Below are 16,929 nucleotides of genomic sequence, written 5' to 3'. Positions count from 1 at the left end.
CAGGGCCACACGCGTACCCCCGCCACCTGCTTCCTGTCGCTCATAACGGAGCAGCAGGCGCACCGGCAGCCCCCCTTTCTCTCTGCTGACTCAGTGCCTTAGCAGCAGTCCTGCCCATCCCTGAGAACCAGCAGCATCCTCCTCCTCCGCCGCCGCAGAAATGGCCAAGACCGCAATCGGTAAGCTTTTGGAAATTCACAATTATCATGATTACGAGTCTCAGCGTTATATTTGAGGATGCTGCGGCGACACCCGTAGCACAAAAGGATGCTGAAGGGGGAGCGGCTCCTGCATGTATTGCGCATCCTTATCACCAACGTGCAAATTCATGTATTTTCCCCGATTGTATATTTTGCACGCGACACCTTTCGTCTCCTCCCGAATCCTAATCCGAACAAACTCGGAGTTCTTTGGTGACCTATATTTTTTTCAATCACCCGGAAATAAGGCAAAGTTATCATTTTTGGCGTGTTTTTGCCTTTATTCGGTCATTGCGCCACCTGCCCCGTATCGCCTGAGTCACGGCCACGCAGCATAATGCAGAGCCAGCGACCCCACCCAACATCGCCGGTGTCCCCCCCGCACCCGCCGCTCCCCACCCTGCTTCTTCTCCTCTTAGCCCGCCCGCCTAATTGGCAATTCTGTGCTTTCTATTGTACCAGGACGCAAAGAGATTGTCGTTTTTTTGGGGGGCAAAAACACAATGAAACGCATCACAGGTTACCAAATCACAAAAATTGAGGCCTTTATTACCCATTTAGCATTTAACAATTTCTTCTAAAGAGCTGTTGTCTGGCGTTCTGCTTGAAAAGGTGCTTGATGGATGGGGGTGCGCGCAGACAGACGTGGAAGAGGGGTGGCGGTGTCCCTGAACATTTATATATTTATTTGACGCCGCCCTACATTCTCCCCATCGTCTTGACCAAAATGTTTCATTGTTTTAATACTAATTTGGGACTATAAAGGGCGGCGCCCACTTTAATCAAAGTCATTAGTTTAACTCAGTGGTCTCCAAACTATTCCACATAGGGCCGCAGTGGGTGCAGGATTTCATTCCAACAAAAAAAGACAACACCTTTTCACCAATCTGGTGTTTTATAAGTGTAATCAGTTGATTGGAGTCAGGTGCTGATTGTTTTAGGAGAATCCACAGAGGTTAAAAGGTCTGTGCTTGATCGGTATGAACAAAAACCAAGACCCACCGCGGCCCTCGAGGACCGGTTTGGAGACCCTGATTTAACTTATTCAGTGCCAGCCCAGTTCACAAGAGTATGTATTGTAGTTGTTAGTGAATGAGGGGAAATTGATATTGAAAACACTTATGGCTGACAATAGACGTCCATCATTTCAAGTGGGAGGGCCAACCCCTCCCAGCTGAAATTGATTGGACGTCTATTGTCGTCAATGGCAGCAAAAAAAAGTTATGTGAGGTCACAAGAGGCCTATAAAACAAAATTCCCAAAGCAAAAATCTCACAGGCCACACTTATTTGAATTTGTCTTTATTATTATTCAACTGATTACAATTAGTTTATCTTTATTTTTTTTACTTTTTTCAATTTTAACTTTATAATTTTTTTTATCATTTTATCAAACATGGCATTTTTTTTGTGTTTTATTTATCGCTATTTAATTAATAGACATCCCCACCTCCAAAAGTGGACCCTTAGATTAATTTATTCATTTTATTAGAAATACAACAATTGGATGTCAAATGGGGGCCGCAAGATATTGTCCCGTGGCCCGCAATTGGCCCGTGTGCCGCATGTTTAAGACCCTTATGAATTTCTTGCATGAAATAGTCAAGTCATGCGGTTCATGACATTTTACACTTAAAAACTAGGCCACGCCCCCAACACACCCATTAAATATTAGCAAAAAGTGCTTTTAGCTCACTAAAAGTACACAACCCCATCAAGACACAGCTGAAAAATACTTTATATGTATTCTATGTTGATTATAACTTAACTAATTGAGTTCCATTGACCGTGAGAGATGTACAAGTTGAAATGCTGTTTTTAAAGAAAATGATGTATATACTGTATTTTTTAAGACAATCATCCCAAAAAATAAAGACGTAATTACTTCTTAGTGCATTGCATGTCTTGGTGTGCTGTATGTAGCGCATATGGCGTGTTAGTTAGTAAAAGGACATTGAAACATGAATTAATTCACTGCTAGTCCAATGGATTGGGCGTCTATCGCCGTCAATGGCAGCCAAGGAGTCACGCCAGAGACCATTTCTGCTTTTTTCCGCCAATAAGGTGTGGTCATAAAGCCTGAGCTTTGTTTTTTTTTGTCCCTCTTCTGGCCCTTTTTGTCACAAGCGTGCATTTATCAGCGAGGTGAACTAATCAATGGCGCACACGCCCATGCGGGCTCAGATGACTATTGCTTTTTAAAAGGCAGCCGTAGGGGAAGAGATGACATCAGTGCAAGCGTCCGATCAGAAAGAGGCCGGCTAACGTTACTGCTGATTAACCGCCAGCATTGCGACTGATTGACAGGAAATCGGGAAATCCATATTGGTTCTATGCCAGGGGCACTCAAAGATGTTTTACAATGAGTCAAATGTGCATTTATTGAGGTTGATAATGAATATTGATGTCATTTTTATCCAAAACAACAATATGAGCTGAAATAATACAAATGAAATCGAGATTGCTGTTAAGCCAGTAACATTTATGGAGTAACATGCCATGTCCTGTTCTGTACACTCTTATTCTGAAAGACCAAAAATTATAAAGTGAAATAAAACAGATGATATCCGGATTGATGTTAAATCAGCAATATTTACTGTAACTACTTCCTGTTTTGTCACTCATTTTTAAAGACTGAAATGACTGAAATAAAACTTTAAAATTGTTAAGTCAGGAACTTTTACAGATACTACTTCCTGTTTAGTATACTTTGAAAGAAAATTACAAACTGAAACAAATGATACGATGCATTGTAAAGTGATTTTGAGAGTACTAAAACATACAAACATTATTAATATTCCTGTTAAGTCAGTAACATTTACATTTGCTACTTCCTGTTTTGGTGCTCTTATTCTGAAAGACTGAAAAGTACTAACTAATATAAGGTTAAATCAAGATTGGTGTGAGGTCAGCAACATTTACAGTTACATACCGCTTCCTGTTTTGTTCCCTCTTATTCTGAAAGGAAAAAAAATACAAAGTGAAATAAAAAAAAAATCTTAAGATTACTGTTAAGTCAACAACGTTTATACAATAACATACACTTCTATATTGTTTGATCTTACTCTAATAAACGGAAATAAAACAAATATTGAAATTGTTGTTAGGACAGGAACCTCCTGTTTAGAATACTTTTTTTTTTTTAAAGAAAATTACAAACTAAAATAAAACAAACGATACGATGCAATGTAAAGTGTTTTTGAGTGTCATTAAAAAATACTTAAATATTTTTGTTAAGTTGGTAACGTTTTCACAGTTGCTACTTCCTATTTTAGCACTCTTATTCTGAAAAACCAAAGACTACAAACGGAAAAAAGACAAGATTTTAAGATTGGTGCCAAGTGAGCAGCATTTACAGTTCCATACCACTTCCTGTTTTGTACCCTCATATTCTGAAAGAGAAAAAAAAAATACTAAGTGAAATTTAACAAATATTAAGATCACCATTTTAGTCAGCAACATTTATCCAATAACATACTCTTATATTGTATGATCTTATTCTAATAAACGGAAACAAATATTGAAATTGTTGTTAGGTCAGAAACGTTTACAGAGTTACTACATCCTGTTTAGTATATTCTTAAAATTACAAACTAAAATGAAACAAAAAATGATATTATACAATGTATGTTTTTGAGTGTATTAAAAATATAATTATTAATATTTATGGTAAGTTACACAGTTTCTATTTCCTGTTTTGGCACTCTTATTCTGAAAGACTGAAAACTACAAACTGAAATATGAACGTTAAATCAAGATTGGTTCCGCAGCAATATTTATACATACCACTTACTGTTTTGTACCCTCTTATTCTGAAAGGGAAAAAATGAGCAAGTGATATTCAACAAATATTAAGATGACAGTTAAGTCAGCAACATTTATACAATAACATACAACCCTATACACGGAAATAAAACAAATATTGAAGTTGTTGTTAAGTCAGGAACTTTTACACAGCTGTTTAGTATAGTCTTAAAGAAAATTACAAACTAAAATAAAACAAATGATATTATGCAATGTGTTTTTGAGTGTACAAAAAAAAAAAAAACATGAATTATGATTAAATATTTCTGTTAAAGGAGTAACGTTTTCACAGTTGCTACTTTCTGTTTTGGCGCTCTTAATCTGAAAGACCAAAAACTACAAACTGAAATAAAACAAGTTAGATCAAGATTGGTGCCAAGTCAGTACCCTCTTATTCTGAAAGGAAAAAAAAACATGAATTGAAATTAAACAAATATTAAGATCACTGTTAAGTCAGCAACATTTATCCAATAACACACACTCCTATATTTTATGATCTTATTCTAATAAACTAAAAATGACAAACTTTAAAGTTGGCAACATTTACACAATAACCTCCTGTTTTGTCACGCTTATCCTTAAAGACAAAACTGTTTAAAAAAAACAAAAACAACCATTGCTGTTAAGTCAGCAACATTCACAGTGACATACCACTTCCTGTATTACATGCTCTTATTCTGAAAGTTAGAGTGCACCACTTCTGGTTACTCGTCAATCGATACTTTTTCACTAATTAACATCACATAAAACACTAATAACGCAGTCTGGAAAACAAGTAATGACATAGACTTCCTGCTTGAAGATATTTAGGTGATTAACTGCCACCATTGACGTCGATCGCCGTCAATGGCACTGAAACAATCACTCACCATCGCCTAAATTAGCAATTTCCTGCCTGGTCACCCTGCAGTAAGCCACTTTCAGACCCCCTAAGTAAAATTTAGTGGCTTTTGTTGGCTCTGAAGATTTAAAATTCCCATTGGGACCAGCCCTCAAGGCCCCCTAATGGCAGTAGCTCAGGTGGAAGCACTTTACATTGCTCATTAGCGGACCTAGCTATTTCTTGACACTTCTGCAGGCATCATTACGCGCACATTGCCGGTATCAGCGCTCAGCGGGTGGGAGGTCATTGGAGAGGAGTGCTTTTGGAGCTGATTGACAGCTTCCAGTGTGTCGCACTTCATGTGGATGGAGCGCCGGCGCCTGCATTACTCTGAAAATGATTTTTTTGGGGCGGTTGGCGGGTGAATTCCCCTGAAAAAGCCGGTTCAGGTGTCAGATTGAGTTTTTTTTCCATATTTATATGACAGCAGGAGGTGTCCAACCTATGGCTCTGGGAGTGCAATTTAATCCAGCCCGCCATGCAATTGCAAAAACAAATGAAATGATATGAAAAAGCATCAAAAGCCCTTGAACCTTTTTACTAAATTAAATAAACATTACTTTTTAGTTTTTTGGCACACTTTGATAACAGCCACTTTCATTCAGTATGTTAAAAGTACACTGTATGAAAAGACAACAGTAAAATACGGGCAAAAATTGGAAACGAAAAGGTTTACTGACAAGTAGACAAATTATCGTGCAAATGATTATAATGGACATATTTTATAGAAACCAATTGTAAAAGCAGTATAGATATGTATTCTTTTCTAACAGTAAATTAACTCATTTACTTACAGCCACTTTCACCGGTGCAACCTCCTTCGCTCCCGGCCGTTTTATTGGATTTTGACTGATTTTGCAAGGCCCACAGAAAATTCTGTTCTATTGCTATATAAACATGGAACCCACCAAAAGATTCAGATTCAGAATATTTATTGTCATTGTTACAAAAAGCACAACGAAACTTTGTTTGGAGCATCCATACAGCTCATGCAGCTAAGTTGGTAAAGTGCAAAACCCATCAAATAAATACCCTTCAGTAAAAGATTAGACTCTCTTCTTTCAGCAGGAAAAAAGTTAGTTCATATATTTTCCCATTCTTTAGAAATCAGCATTAGAAAATAGCTTAGTTTGAGCAATTTTCCAATTTCTGATGAAAAAAAAGAAATTGAGGTTTTTGTAAAAGCATACATTTCAAACATAACTTTGACATTACCGGCTCTTTTTTGCTTTCGTGACATCCCAAACATCTGAATAATGTTTTCCTTCTACAAAATAAGATAAACAACAAGACAAATAAAGCTTTTGATAGCAAAGTAACAATTTATTTACACATGACTAACTGAGAGATGACGCTATTGTGGCCGCCTGTCTCTGCTCGGCGAACAGCAAGGACTCAATGGCATCGTCCGCAGCACTGGTGCTCCCAGTAGTTCTGCTCGGTCGTCCAGCGCCTGGCATCACAGGCGTCCTCCCGGTTGTTCTACTCGGTCGTCCGCCGCCTGGCTTCCTGGACGTCCATTCAGTCGTTTTCCGCCGGCGCCCTGGTCATGCGGCCCGGCGGTTCGTTCCGTTGAATCGGGTTGCGGGTCTTACCAAATGCACTACTGCCCTCCAGTGGCCAGTTTTATTGCTTTAAAATGGATTTTCAGCATTGTGCTTTGGAGCCAAGTTGAATCAGAACCCAGAGATGTCTCTTGTGAAAAAAAACCCGTAAAAGACATATAAATAAGTCTTTGGGACACTGAAACAATTAAAAATAGAACGTATTTATACATTTTTGGGAGCAAATGAGTTAAAGTATGAAAAAAATGACTACAAGGATTATCATTAAAAAGGCTATTGCTAACAAGATTTACACTGCCGATGAAATAAAAACTTTTTGGCCAAATAATACCACTAAGATTTACAAACTTTTTACATTTTTTCTTTTTTTACATGGTAGTTCAGTGGTACCTAGAGATGGACCGATTATCGCCTAGGAAGATATTTGGAAATTTGACGTATACAGTGGGGAGAACAAGTATTTGATACACAGTCAATGGGAAAACCCATTGGCAGTGTATCAAATACTTGTTCTCCCCACTGTATCAGTATCTGCCTTTTTTGTTTTTTTTTAAACCCGACCCACCGATATGAAAATTGAAAAATCAATTTAAAACTTGGTTATTTCTGCTCAGATCCAGCCACGCACCCCCCTCCTGCACAGGTATTCACCCTGTCCTCTGATTGGTTAGATGATAATGGAATTACACTTGTATTGCACATTTCCACCTTTTTAAGGCCTTCAAATCGCGTCATGCTATACGCTCATCTACCTACTAGTGACGCAGCACCAGGAGCAATGTGGGGTTCAGTAACTTTCTCAAGAATACTTAAACAATGTCATCAGGGCAGAGAATTGAACTTACGACACCTGGGTTGGTGAACGACTACTCTACCACTGAACTACGCCACCCTCTATTATTATTATTTTCTATTCGTGTGATTCAGTAAACATGCTTTCGCTCATTTGCTCCCAAAAACGTGTAAATACGTTCTATTTTTAATTGTTTCAGTGTCCAGTGTGTTTTTTTCCACAAGAGACATCTCTAGGTTCTGATGCAACTTCGCTCCAAAGCACAATGCTCAAAATCTATTTTAAAGCAATAAAACTGGCCACTGGAGGGCAGTAGCGCATTTGGTAAGAACTCATATCGGACCATGAAAGGAAATGAATGAAGAGAAATAGTTCGGAAACGGAAGTTGGAAAAAGTAAGAAGCGTGAGAAAAATGTGGAGAACAATGTAAAACGCAAGGCACATGCCCCACACAAGTTCCCTAGGTGAAATCTGTTATGAGGTAGTGGTCACTACAAAAGAAAGATTCAAAAAAATCTATCTTGATGAGACAGGCGGTGATGAGGGAAAAATTTACCCCGTCTGCCGAAACAGCCACGGCCACAACAGCGTCATCTCTCAGTTCAATAGTTTAGTTATGTGTAAATAAATTGTTACTTTGCTATCAAAAGCTCTATTTGTCTTGTTGTTTATGTTATTTTGTAGAAGGAAAACATTATTCAGATGTTTGGGATGTCACAAAAGCAAAAAGTAGCTGTGTTAAAGTCAAAGTTATGTTTGAAATGTATGCTTTTACAAAAAGCTCGATTTCTCTGTTTTTTCATCAGAAATTGGAAAATTGCTCAAAGTAAGCTATTTTCTAATGCTAATTTGTAAAGAATGGAAAAAGATACAAACAAATTTTTTTCCCTGCTGAAAGAAGAGAGTAATCTTTTTTTTGGTGGGTTCCATGTTTATATAGCAATAGAACAGAATTTTCTGTGGGCCTTGCAAAATCAGTCAAAATCCAGTAAAACGGCTGGGAGCGAAGGCCTTGCGCCGGTGAAAATGGCTGGGAGTGAATGAGTTAAAAAGAAATGAATTTTTTTGTTGTTTTTTTTTTTTTTACAGTGTACGTGGCTGAAATCCTCTCCTCCAAAATCAGTTCTGTGTCGATGCCTTTCGGATTCTATGTAAATCGGACGCGCTGGAGCCAGATGCTAATATTTTCTATGTAGCCTAATTATTATGCATCAGTCAGTTGACGTTGTTGCTATTTGCAGAACCCGACAGCCGAGAGGCAAAGTAGTACAAAAAAAATGGGGGGTGTTGTTGTATGAATAAATAATGCGCCGATATCAAAGAGCCCCCTGACGGAAAACGCCGGCGGCATAAAAAGGATGACAATCGACCACCCGAGCCTTTCTTTCATCTTTGGAACGCGTGATGACGAACGTCATCCGAGCGGGTTAATGAAATTCCCTCCGTCGTGTTTTGTTCGAGCAGCTTACAAGGAAAAGATGAAGGAGATTTCCGTCTTCTCGCTCATCTGCTCCTGTCTCTACCCCGAAGTCCGCAAGAACACCATGGGCGACTTCGAAGGTAAGCTGGCTGCCGTCGGGCGGGCCCGGGTCAGAGGTCATTAGTTTGGCTTTGCTCCGGCAGAGCTGGACATCAAGCCCATCGACAAGCGCGCCTCGGGGCAGGCCTTCGAAGTTTTGCTCAAGCCCACGTCGCCCGTGTCGGACGCCGCCCACGCCGTCACCTCGCCCCCCAAGAGGGACATCTCCCTGGATGACATCCAGAAGAAGCTGGAGGCCGCCGAGGACCGCAGGAGAGTAAGACCATTTGGCCTTTTATTGGTTGCGATCTGCCGACGGGAAAAAATATTGATCTCATTAGCTACCATGGGCGGTGATAGACGTCCAATCTGTTTGGAACGGGAGGTGCTACTAGCGATTGTTCAATCGTTTGAATCTGTTAACTCCACTTTAACCTTCAATAACTGACTTTGACTGTTGCTAGATAATGTCAGGTAAGATGACGCCATCTGCAGGCAGAAAGTCTAACGTGCACCCATAAAATTTGGAAAAACAGATTTTTTTCCCCCGAAGTGAAGCGCAGAATTAGAGAAACGGCATCTTTCAGATGAATACTGGTCTAAATCGAAGTTTAACATGGGTTAACTCTAGGGCTGCAGCTATCGAATATTGTAGCAATCGAGTAATCGACTGAAAATTCTATCGATTAATCGAGTAATCGGATAAAACAAATATATTTTTGGGTGAAGAGCAATTTTAAATATACATGAGAAAATACATTTCATCTAATCTTGAACCATTTTCAGTCGATCAATGTCTTTATTTTCTATGTATATGTTGAAAACAGCCAACAATTGCATCTCAGATGTAACTAAAATAATTTTTTAAAAAAAAGCCTAATTCACTGCTTTCACTCAAAAAACCTTTAGATCTTATTTTAAATTTTAAAAATTACACCTAAAAATGCCGTTACGCTTGATAACACACATCACTTAAAAGTTAGGATTTTTTCCCCACGTGTTTCCATTGAATTTCTATTTGTGACAAGCCATTTTTAAGTTCTAGTTAAGTTTTAAGTTAGTCTAAACTGTAAGTCCTGATAGGATTTTGAGTTTATGCAGTGTTCAAAATAAATGTATGATACAGGCTGTATTGGAGCAAATTAGGGACCAGTGCTTCTTGGTGTTTTATCCAGCAATGACTACTGAGCTAAAATTGATAGTTAGCATTATTGAGTTTTTATTTGACACCCTCATCACTCCACATCGCTATGTTATGTTAAAGCCTGTATGTAAGACACGTTAGCCAAGCATCTACAGTGGTCATAATTAATAAAAAACCTAGCCCTCCGCAGGGCTAACGTTACGTTGATCTTATTTATTAGCACTGTGCGCTCTTTATTAGCGATAAGCGCTCTACTGCTTTAAGATGGCGGCTGTTTACTAACGCTGCCCAGACGCGGCCGAGTCTGTCATTTCGCATCTAGTTCAACATACATGTGATCTCTATGAGACTCATCAGACACTACCTGCTACCAACCAGCATCGTGCGGGCTAGTATTAAGCAACGTCGGCATCGTTGGTAGCGGCTGTCGGCTGCAGTAAGTTTTTTTTCTCTTCTTCTTCCTCTACGTACGTGACATCAGCGCGTCCCGCATTAAAAGTTAGTCCGAGCAAAACGTGATGCTTAGAGCTGTCAAAATAAACGATTACTCGAGGTGAATAAAACTACTCGGATCAGTTTTTAAACTCGAGTTACTCGAGTATTCGTTTCTAGTTAACTCCATTTTTTTTAAGTGAAGTGCAGAAGTTAATGGAGAACAGCATATTTTTCAGATGAATTCAAATCTAAAGCTAAATTTAACATGGACTAAGACCATATATTTTTGGGGGGTATCTTGCTAAAAGTCAAGAAAAAAGTTTATATCTCAGACGACTACTGGTCTAAATCAAGGTTTTACATCCAGCCCATTATTGCCATCACAACTGCATGTTAGTACATGTAATAACAATCATCTAAAATCTTGCTTGACATATCAACGGCTTTGACAAATTGGAGATCATTATTGCACTCTAGACGTCGACCAATAAGGGATTTTCAAATGATGATACAGATATCTATAAGAAAAATTTCAGCTGATTGCCGACATCCAAAGCCGATATTTGAGGCCAATATACTTTTTATTTTTATAAAGCATGTAGATTATGAAAGGCAATTAAAAAAAACTTTAAATTGACAATGATGACATAAGACTTCAAAGATTAATTTGGTCTAGTGCTACCAAACCAACGAACACAGCACTTTTTTTTTAATGATTATACACTCAGCAAGAACACTACATTATTTTCAAATAAATAAACCCACCAGGACATCACGATGTAAACAAGGGAGAGTGAGAATTTAGGACGATGCTCACCATGCTAATGCTAACGTGAATACTACGCTAGGGTGACCAAACGTCCTCTTTTGCCCGGACAAGTCCTACTTTCATGTAGTATCCTCGTCGTCCGGGCGGGTTTTTATAAATTCTTAAAAATTTCCGGTTTTTATGATTTTTCATGGGACCAATTTGAAGAGAATCCCTCCGGTCGCTGGGTGGCAGCACCTGCCTGCGATGACATGGCTCCTAGTAGTAGGGAGGGAAGGAGTAGTTGTTCTTGTTTTTGTTGGCAGTTAACCACTATCATGAGGCATTACCGCCATCTACTGGGTTGACGATTTGGCCACAACGCCTGAAGTTTTTTACGATAAATACGTATATAATGGCAACTGTTGACTTCTGTCGGAGCTTTGACTGTAAAATCCCGTTTGGTGTCGCATCGTTGTGCTGCCGATGATTGTAAACTTTTATAGCAAAGTTTGATTTTTGCCTCAGTTAGCTATCAGTAAGCTAAACCGCGCTAGTCATTATGGGAAACATAGTTTTGAACTGCTACGTTTGGAAACATGCTGGTTGAATAGTTTGTCAGTTTATTTCGGTTTTTGTTTGTGTGCAATATAGAAAATTGAATGAGAATATCACTTGAATGGGAATAACAATTTGTCAAGAACAATTGTCGTGATAGTAATTTATAAAAATGTTTAGTTGGCACATAGCCTACTGTGTGTATGTGTATTGACTGGACTACATTTCTATGGGTCTGCATATATATATATATATATATATATATATATATATATATATATATATATATATATATATATTTTATTTTTTTTTAAGTCATTATTATTTTTTTTTTCAAACTGCATTTTTCCATCCATAGTGAGGGGCACACTTTAAATTTATTGAAGTGATAAAGGCATCTTTGAGTAAACTTCGAGTAAAATTCAAGTATCTTGAGGCCGGGCTGAGTGTCCTCTTTTTTGGAAATCAAAATATGGTCACGCTACACTATGAGATACATTTAGAGTGTATTGATCAATACAGTAATTACAATAAAAGGCTAAAGCATCATTGCATATTCTCTCATGCGAGATTACAAAAAAAATCTTACAATATTTACAAAACAGGCAAGTCTGAAGCTTCCTTTCGTAGCCAGCCTTCTAGCTGCTGCAGGGTCCTTCCGGGGTCTTACCGTCAGTCAGCGGTGGCCACAGTTGCCCACACAGATGCCTGATCAAAATACTTTTTATCGGCAGTTTTAAAAAAGTCCATATATCAGTCAGCTATATCGGTCGACCTCTATTGCACTCAGTAGAGGTGTGCAAAATTTCCGATTCTTAGATTATTCGCGATTCGGCCGTGGAAGATTCGAGAACGATTCACAAACATCCAAATTCCGATTATTGAAATATGCCAAGTAAAGCAGAAGTACGACACGCGCCGCGCGGTCTTCGGTACGCAATTAGGGACGGAGCGAGAGTAGCTAAACATCATGCTTCTCATTACCCGGCCCCTTGGGTAACGCCAATGCTCAACTCACGGCTCTAGCTCAACTCATGCCACGAGATAAAAAAAAAAAAAAAACAAGAACATACCTGACTGCTGCCAAAAAGCTGCTACAAGCCACATTATGTTACGGTAGATATCATTTATATAGGACTAGATGCATTATAGCTTCGGTATCGTTGCCAGCACATCTACAAAAAACTAGATGCAGGCGTTAGTAACGGCCGCCATCTTAAAGCAGTACACTTCCCTACAAGGCTGTTGTTGCGAACCTTCCAAGCGAACCAAATTAACTTTTTATCTAAAATACTCCTAAATCGGTAAAATATTGACTTGAATCTATCTTTAAAATAGTTTTAAAACTTTCACATGTTGAAAGTAGACAAAAGAGAAATTATGGAATAACAGGAGCAATTTTAACAACTTTGACGGTTGATTCACAACATTAAATTATTTGAAAGTAGTTTAAAGCTGCTGATATAGAATGGGGACTGGAGTTTTTTTATTTACTGTTATTTTTGTATATTTGTTTACTGCTATATGTTAACTTGATACTGAAATAGTAGTTTGGTTTAGCCTGAGAGGATTTTTGAACAATTTTGGAACAAATATACAAAACAAATTAAAAAAAAAAAAAAAGGAGTGGGGTGCATCAATAATCGTTTTATAATCGAATCGGAGCCTCTGAATCGTAATCGTAATCGAATCGTTAGATGCCCAAAGATTCCCAGCTCTAGCACTCAGCACTTTTATATTTCACCTAGATGCCAAAGCAAGTTGAGTCGTGAATTCTAATTGAACATCTCTTACGACATATTGAAATCTTTGACGGACAACTGGATGAAAGCTCTCTTCAGACTGCAGGCATATCCAGTGGCGGACTTGGCAATTTTGGGGCCTAAGGCGAACATTATCCAGGGGCCCTCTTCTTGGGTCAGGGGTTAAAAAGGTGAGAAGCGTGTGGAGGAAATATGTTTAGGGCTGTCCTAAACGACAAATTTTCTCCTGATTAGTCAGCCGACTAGTTTTACGATTAGTCGACTAATCTAATAATTTTCTTTTTTTTTTTACTAATTTAGCAATGAAATTTTTGTTGACGCTTATTAATTCACTAAACCATTTTGAAACACTTAAATTCTTTATTAAAGTACAAATAATCATGTAGATAATTATAATTAATCACAAATACACAATGAGGTTAAATGCTGATAGCATTTACTAGTACAAAAGAATGGAAAGTGAACAGATTCAGAACACTGACTTTGCCTTTCCAACATGATTCAAAACAGTTCTTTAAAAAAAATTTCTAACATTATTATTATTATTATAGTATACTTCTATATTTAATAGTAGTATAATAATTATTCATTGCCAATCATATTTGTCATAAAGAGTGTCATTTGAAAGCTATTCTTAGTGAAGAATCTGTATTCTGTAGTATTTACTTAACATATTATAAAATTAATTCTGAAGTATGTGGGATTAACTCCAGAAATTGTTATTTATATGACGAACATGACGTGCTTTTATTTTGAAATGTTCACCGGAGGTACTTTTAGCTAAACCGCTAACCGAAAGCTTTACACAAGCTTAAAAAACATTCTTCGTCATTGCTTGTGGTGTCACTAATAGATTTTTTTTTTTTTTGTTGTTAGCAAATTCTGTTAACCAGCTGTTGAGTGTTATTGTATGACTGATTGGAACTGTACTGCATTGTTTCGCCACAGGGTGTGCTGTCGTGTATTTTATGTTCATTTTGAAGAAGAAGTAGAAAGTTAAAAGAGGCATTAGCGGCCTGTTCTCAACTTCTCCCTCACTGCACTTTGGCTCTCATGGAGAGCACGTTCGCTCATGTGTTCGAAATAAACGATAGCAGACGTGCAAAGTAGCTAGTGAGCTGTAAAAATAGCGAGCTTAGTGGCGTGAAAAATGCAGGCGAGCTAAGTGAAGCTAACGAACAGCTAAGCGGAGCTAAGCGATGCTAAACGGAGCTAAGCTAAACGGCGCTAAATGAAGCTAAGCGAATGATACTCAGTCAGTCGTGGTGGAACAGTCCATTGTAGTGCGTGTGTGAGGGGGAGAGATAATATAAAAGCAGCATTCAAATGGCTTTCTTTTTTGTTATGTTTGTTTGGTATGCTGACATAATTATACATGACGAATAGTTGGGGGTGCTGCTGGCTCCGGTGGCCCAAGCCCTTGCTCGTTGGGGCAAGGGCAGCTGGTTGGGGGCCCCCTACTGGTTGGGGGCCGAAGGCGATCGCCTACTTCGCCTGAATAGTAGATCCGCCTATGGGCATATCTGATTCCAATCGTATTCCTCCTCAAATCTGATTCCTAGGGCTGACTGTTCACACTGTTTATAGCAAGGGTTCAAATCAGATCTGGGCATGTTCAGACCTGGCCACAATATTGACACCCCGGACAGGTTGCTGTGGCATGGAAGGCGTCATCCAGCATAGAGTGATGTCACAGACAATCAAAACCCATCTGAGCTGTTCAGACTGAGTAGCATCTTGTCCATATCTGATATGAAACTACCTCCCGTATGTGGTTTCACATTAGATTTCTGTGCTTTGTGACTGTTCGGATTATAAAAGAGGAATCCAATTTCAATCGAGATGGGCTAAAAAATCATACAGCTACGGTAATAAGCTTAGACCTGAGACCAATGTTGCACTCATATTTGGTGGCAAACATGAATCTTTTAATTGTCCCCCACAAAATATTATTTTAATCTCTCACATTGAAAGCCTTGATTGCAGTTAAATCTTACAATTCCTCCCTTTAACCTGCATTTAGTCCACATTAGCTCTTAGTTGTTTTCATTCAGTTGATCTCGTTGCTTACCCTCTGCGTATCACTGGTCAGTCTCAGGAGGCGCAGGTTCTGCGGGCGCTGGCGGAGAAGCGTGACCACGAGCGCGACGTTCTGCTCAAGGCCATGGAGGAGAACAGCAACTTCAGCCGCATGGCTGAGGAGAAGCTGCAGCTGAAGATGGAGCAGATCCAGGAGAATCGGCAGGCTCACATCGGCGCGCTCATGGAGCGCCTGCACCAGAGGGTCAGCAAAAAAAAAAAAAGAAATGCTTTAGTCATCTTGGCTTTGGACCGATTTGTGCTGACTTTTTTTTTCCCACCTCAGGAGGTGCACGCTCAGGAGGTGCGCAGGAACAAGGAGTTGAGAGAAGAGGTGATGGCATGAGGAGCTCCAACTCCATTACCCTTGTTCCCTTCCCCAGGGTCCTAGTGTCCACCTCCCCAATTTGGAAAACACCACCACACCTTTCCAGTCCTTCCTTCCTTTCCACATGACATCCCGACGGTGGCGCTCACACATGGAAGGGTTTTCGAGGGTGTCATTAATCATTGAAGTCAGCCACTCCGCCCCCCCACCCAAAAAAAACCCTGATTGCCAGAAAGCGAAAACGGTGGTGTAAATACTTTTTTTTCTTTCTTATATACGGTACAAAAAGTATTGATTGCAGCGTGGCTTTTTTGTGGCTTAGGTGTTTTTGTGCCGAGTTTGCGAGCCCCGCCCCTTTCCGTCCCGATGATTAGCATTTCATGCTAGGCTAACATAGCATAGCATCCCGATTTCTTCCTCGGTCACAACGCATTTAGCATAGCACACAGCTAGTTAGCATTTAGCAAGGCAGCAGAATTCAAAATCCAGGAATCCCGCCCCCTTCTTTGTACCCCCATTTTTAGCAGGGAAGAGCCACGCCTGAGGTTGAACCCCATTGGTTGGTGCCGTGTCATGTGACTCTTTCCATTCGTGTGTGTGCGTTTGAGTGACCCGCTTTCTCTCTCTGCATTACTGTACATCTTTGTCAATCAAGCTGTGGTTAATAAAGATTCGGGGTTCAATGAACGACTTTGCTTTATTTGTTGATGTGGATTTAGATTGGTTTGAAAAGATTTAATATTTTTGGAAAGTTTATAAAGTGCATTTTTCCTTAAACCCTTCAGACCTAAGCATGCTGTTGAAGGATATGACACCTTTGCGTCTCTAAACAAATAAATACACTGAATTTAGTTGATATTGCCACTTCTGGGAGGTGATTGGATGAACCATCGAAATCAAATCATAAGTTTTGGCACGCCCTCTTTGCTATTTATAGCTCTTCGAAAATGGCTAACTAAACGCAACTTTAAAAAGGATAACGTGAAGTGCTCATTTTTCATTAAAAAGACATTAACATTAAAAAACACCGATAAAAGCATGAAAATCCCCGACTAAAAATGTTCACTTTATTCTGGGGTTTGAGCAGGGCCGGCCCAGGCCATTTGGGGG

At 39.2% G+C, this 16,929-nt stretch overlaps 1 protein-coding gene across 1 annotated transcript; it reads left to right on the top strand.

The window, feature by feature from the left end:
* On the top strand, positions 1 to 16,506 carry stmn2b (stathmin 2b). Its single transcript, XM_057827974.1, has 5 exons — positions 1 to 179; positions 8,710 to 8,805; positions 8,869 to 9,041; positions 15,505 to 15,696; positions 15,778 to 16,506. The coding sequence occupies exons 1-5, from the start codon at positions 161 to 163 to the stop codon at positions 15,835 to 15,837; spliced, it is 540 nt and encodes a 179-aa protein (XP_057683957.1). The 5' UTR covers positions 1 to 160; the 3' UTR covers positions 15,838 to 16,506.
* The last annotated feature ends 423 nt before the right edge of the window (positions 16,507 to 16,929 follow it).

Source organism: Corythoichthys intestinalis, chromosome 22, assembly GCF_030265065.1.
Source record: "Corythoichthys intestinalis isolate RoL2023-P3 chromosome 22, ASM3026506v1, whole genome shotgun sequence".
Lineage (NCBI taxonomy): Eukaryota > Metazoa > Chordata > Actinopteri > Syngnathiformes > Syngnathidae > Corythoichthys > Corythoichthys intestinalis.
This window is presented reverse-complemented; position numbering and strand designations above follow the sequence as displayed.

Coding starts and splice junctions, on each gene's coding strand:
- stmn2b (XM_057827974.1), top strand. Junction 9,042..15,504: donor CCGCCGAGGACCGCAGGAGA/GTAAGACCATTT, acceptor ATCACTGGTCAG/TCTCAGGAGGCGCAGGTTCT. Junction 15,697..15,777: donor TGGAGCGCCTGCACCAGAGG/GTCAGCAAAAAA, acceptor TTCCCACCTCAG/GAGGTGCACGCTCAGGAGGT.